At 39.7% G+C, this 1,728-nt stretch overlaps 1 protein-coding gene across 1 annotated transcript in view; it reads left to right on the top strand.

Annotated features, from left to right (window-relative positions):
• The window catches only part of IMPA1 (inositol monophosphatase 1), an 11,821-nt gene that overhangs the window by 3,927 nt on the left and 6,166 nt on the right, over window positions 1-1,728 (top strand). The window contains exons 4-5 of the mRNA XM_027905317.1: window positions 1,198-1,243; window positions 1,380-1,488. Of these exons, the coding sequence (XP_027761118.1) occupies window positions 1,198-1,243; window positions 1,380-1,488 (155 nt within the window). The remainder of the gene's footprint in view (window positions 1-1,197; window positions 1,244-1,379; window positions 1,489-1,728) is intronic.

The raw sequence follows: 1,728 nt of genomic DNA on the forward strand, positions 1-1,728 counted from the left end.
AGCAACCTCAGCTGGTTACTCTCTTTCTTTCTCCAGTTCCATGAAAGTAAGGTTGTTTTTAACTTTCAAATTGCTTTAAAAGAGATACTATGAACTTGTTAATAGTTACAGATTGCTATTTGCATGTTTGGAGAGCCCTTGGGCAGTTTTTATAAACATTTTAGTATTTCTGTAAGTGTTTTAATAGTCTCACTCTGTAACCAACACGAGTTGTTCCATGAGAGGCCTGTACTATGTAGTGGGGGTCAGCAGTCTTGGCATGGATGCCAAAGGGAGGTGGGCAGATTTCAACAGTACAGGTAGAGGGCTCAGAATTAGGAGTTGCAGCATCTTCATAGAGGCAGTAACAGCTTCAAGTGATAATTTCTAAGAAATTTTAAATCCATTGAGATGTAGGAGCCTCTACTAAAAGAGAAAGCAGAAACCATCAGTAACTGTCAATGGTATTTTACACTAGGATAGGGAGGGGACTTTCAGTGCAATGCTGACAGCCTATTCCTTATAGCAATAGTCTTTGAAACATGATGGATTTTGGCCCCAGTGAGCTTTTCAGAGTTTACTTGATTCCTGCTTTGAAATGACTGCTGCTATGTGCCCCATGGTTTTTAAACAGCAACTGATTCCTGCTAAATAACATGTTCAAAAAGCTCTAAGAAAATAATCCATTCTGCTGGACCTACAGGCTTAAAAGTCTGTATTATTTGCAGATAGTAATAAAAGCAAATGTTTGAAACTGAAGACTGAGATACAGCCCACCATGTCCTGTATACTCCCACTGTCTGTACTCTTCCTGCATTCTCTGATATCTGACTTTTTCATAGCATTGATGGAGAAAGGGGAGGTGGGGGGAGAGGTGATTTGCTTTTGGAACCATTTTGGCCAGTTCGTTCCTTCTGAGAAAGGTCAGTAGCACAGAGGCTTGTTTGTATTCTGTGGTTGTAAAACAACAGTCCCTGAGCTAGTAACAGCTGTAACAAGCATAGTTTCAGTGGGTGGAAAAGTTTGTGCTTTAAATGGTAATCAGTGGTGTTGGGTCTGTTCTCAACTAGGTTGTGCAAATTTCAGAAAACTGTTTTCTTTATAGTCCAAGTTTCTTTTTGAAGTATAGGTTAGTTTTAACTTTTACATGTTAAGAGTAAGCGTTGTAATGAAAGTATAGTATCTCACTATAAATTAGTGAAATGTTTTGTTTTGTAGGTTTCCATTTGTGGCAGTTTCAATTGGCTTTGTTGTAAACAAAAAGGTATACTTTTTATTACTTAATATCTAATCAAACCCAAATTAATTGCTTGTTGCTAGTTACAACTAAGTTCTGTGATTTCACAGTAAATAGGAAGGAAAGGAAAAAACCTCAAGGTATTTTTATTTTTTTCTTGCAGATGGAGTTTGGAATTGTGTATAGTTGTATAGAAGACAAGATGTATACTGCCAGAAAAGGAAAAGGTGCATTTTGCAATGGTCAGAAACTTCAAGTGTCGGGCCAAGAAGGTAAGCTGAACTGAGTAGCTTGTTTCTGCCAATTACCAGATTGCAAATAAATGGCCAGTCTCTTCGCGAACGAAGAACCGGGGAAGGTCTTTCCACCTTCCAGCCTGCGCATTGGATTTTTTAGGTGAGACACAGTGTGCGCGGAACTGAGCCCACCCTTTAATCCTGAGGTTCATCTGCCGGGGCCAAGCACGCTTGGACGGTGGCAGTGAGGTCCTCAGGACGTAGATGGATTGCCTT

This window comes from Empidonax traillii, unplaced genomic scaffold (genome assembly GCF_003031625.1).
Source record: "Empidonax traillii isolate 1590-97213 ecotype Southwest subspecies unplaced genomic scaffold, ASM303162v1 scaffold1140:size184413, whole genome shotgun sequence".
Lineage (NCBI taxonomy): Eukaryota > Metazoa > Chordata > Aves > Passeriformes > Tyrannidae > Empidonax > Empidonax traillii.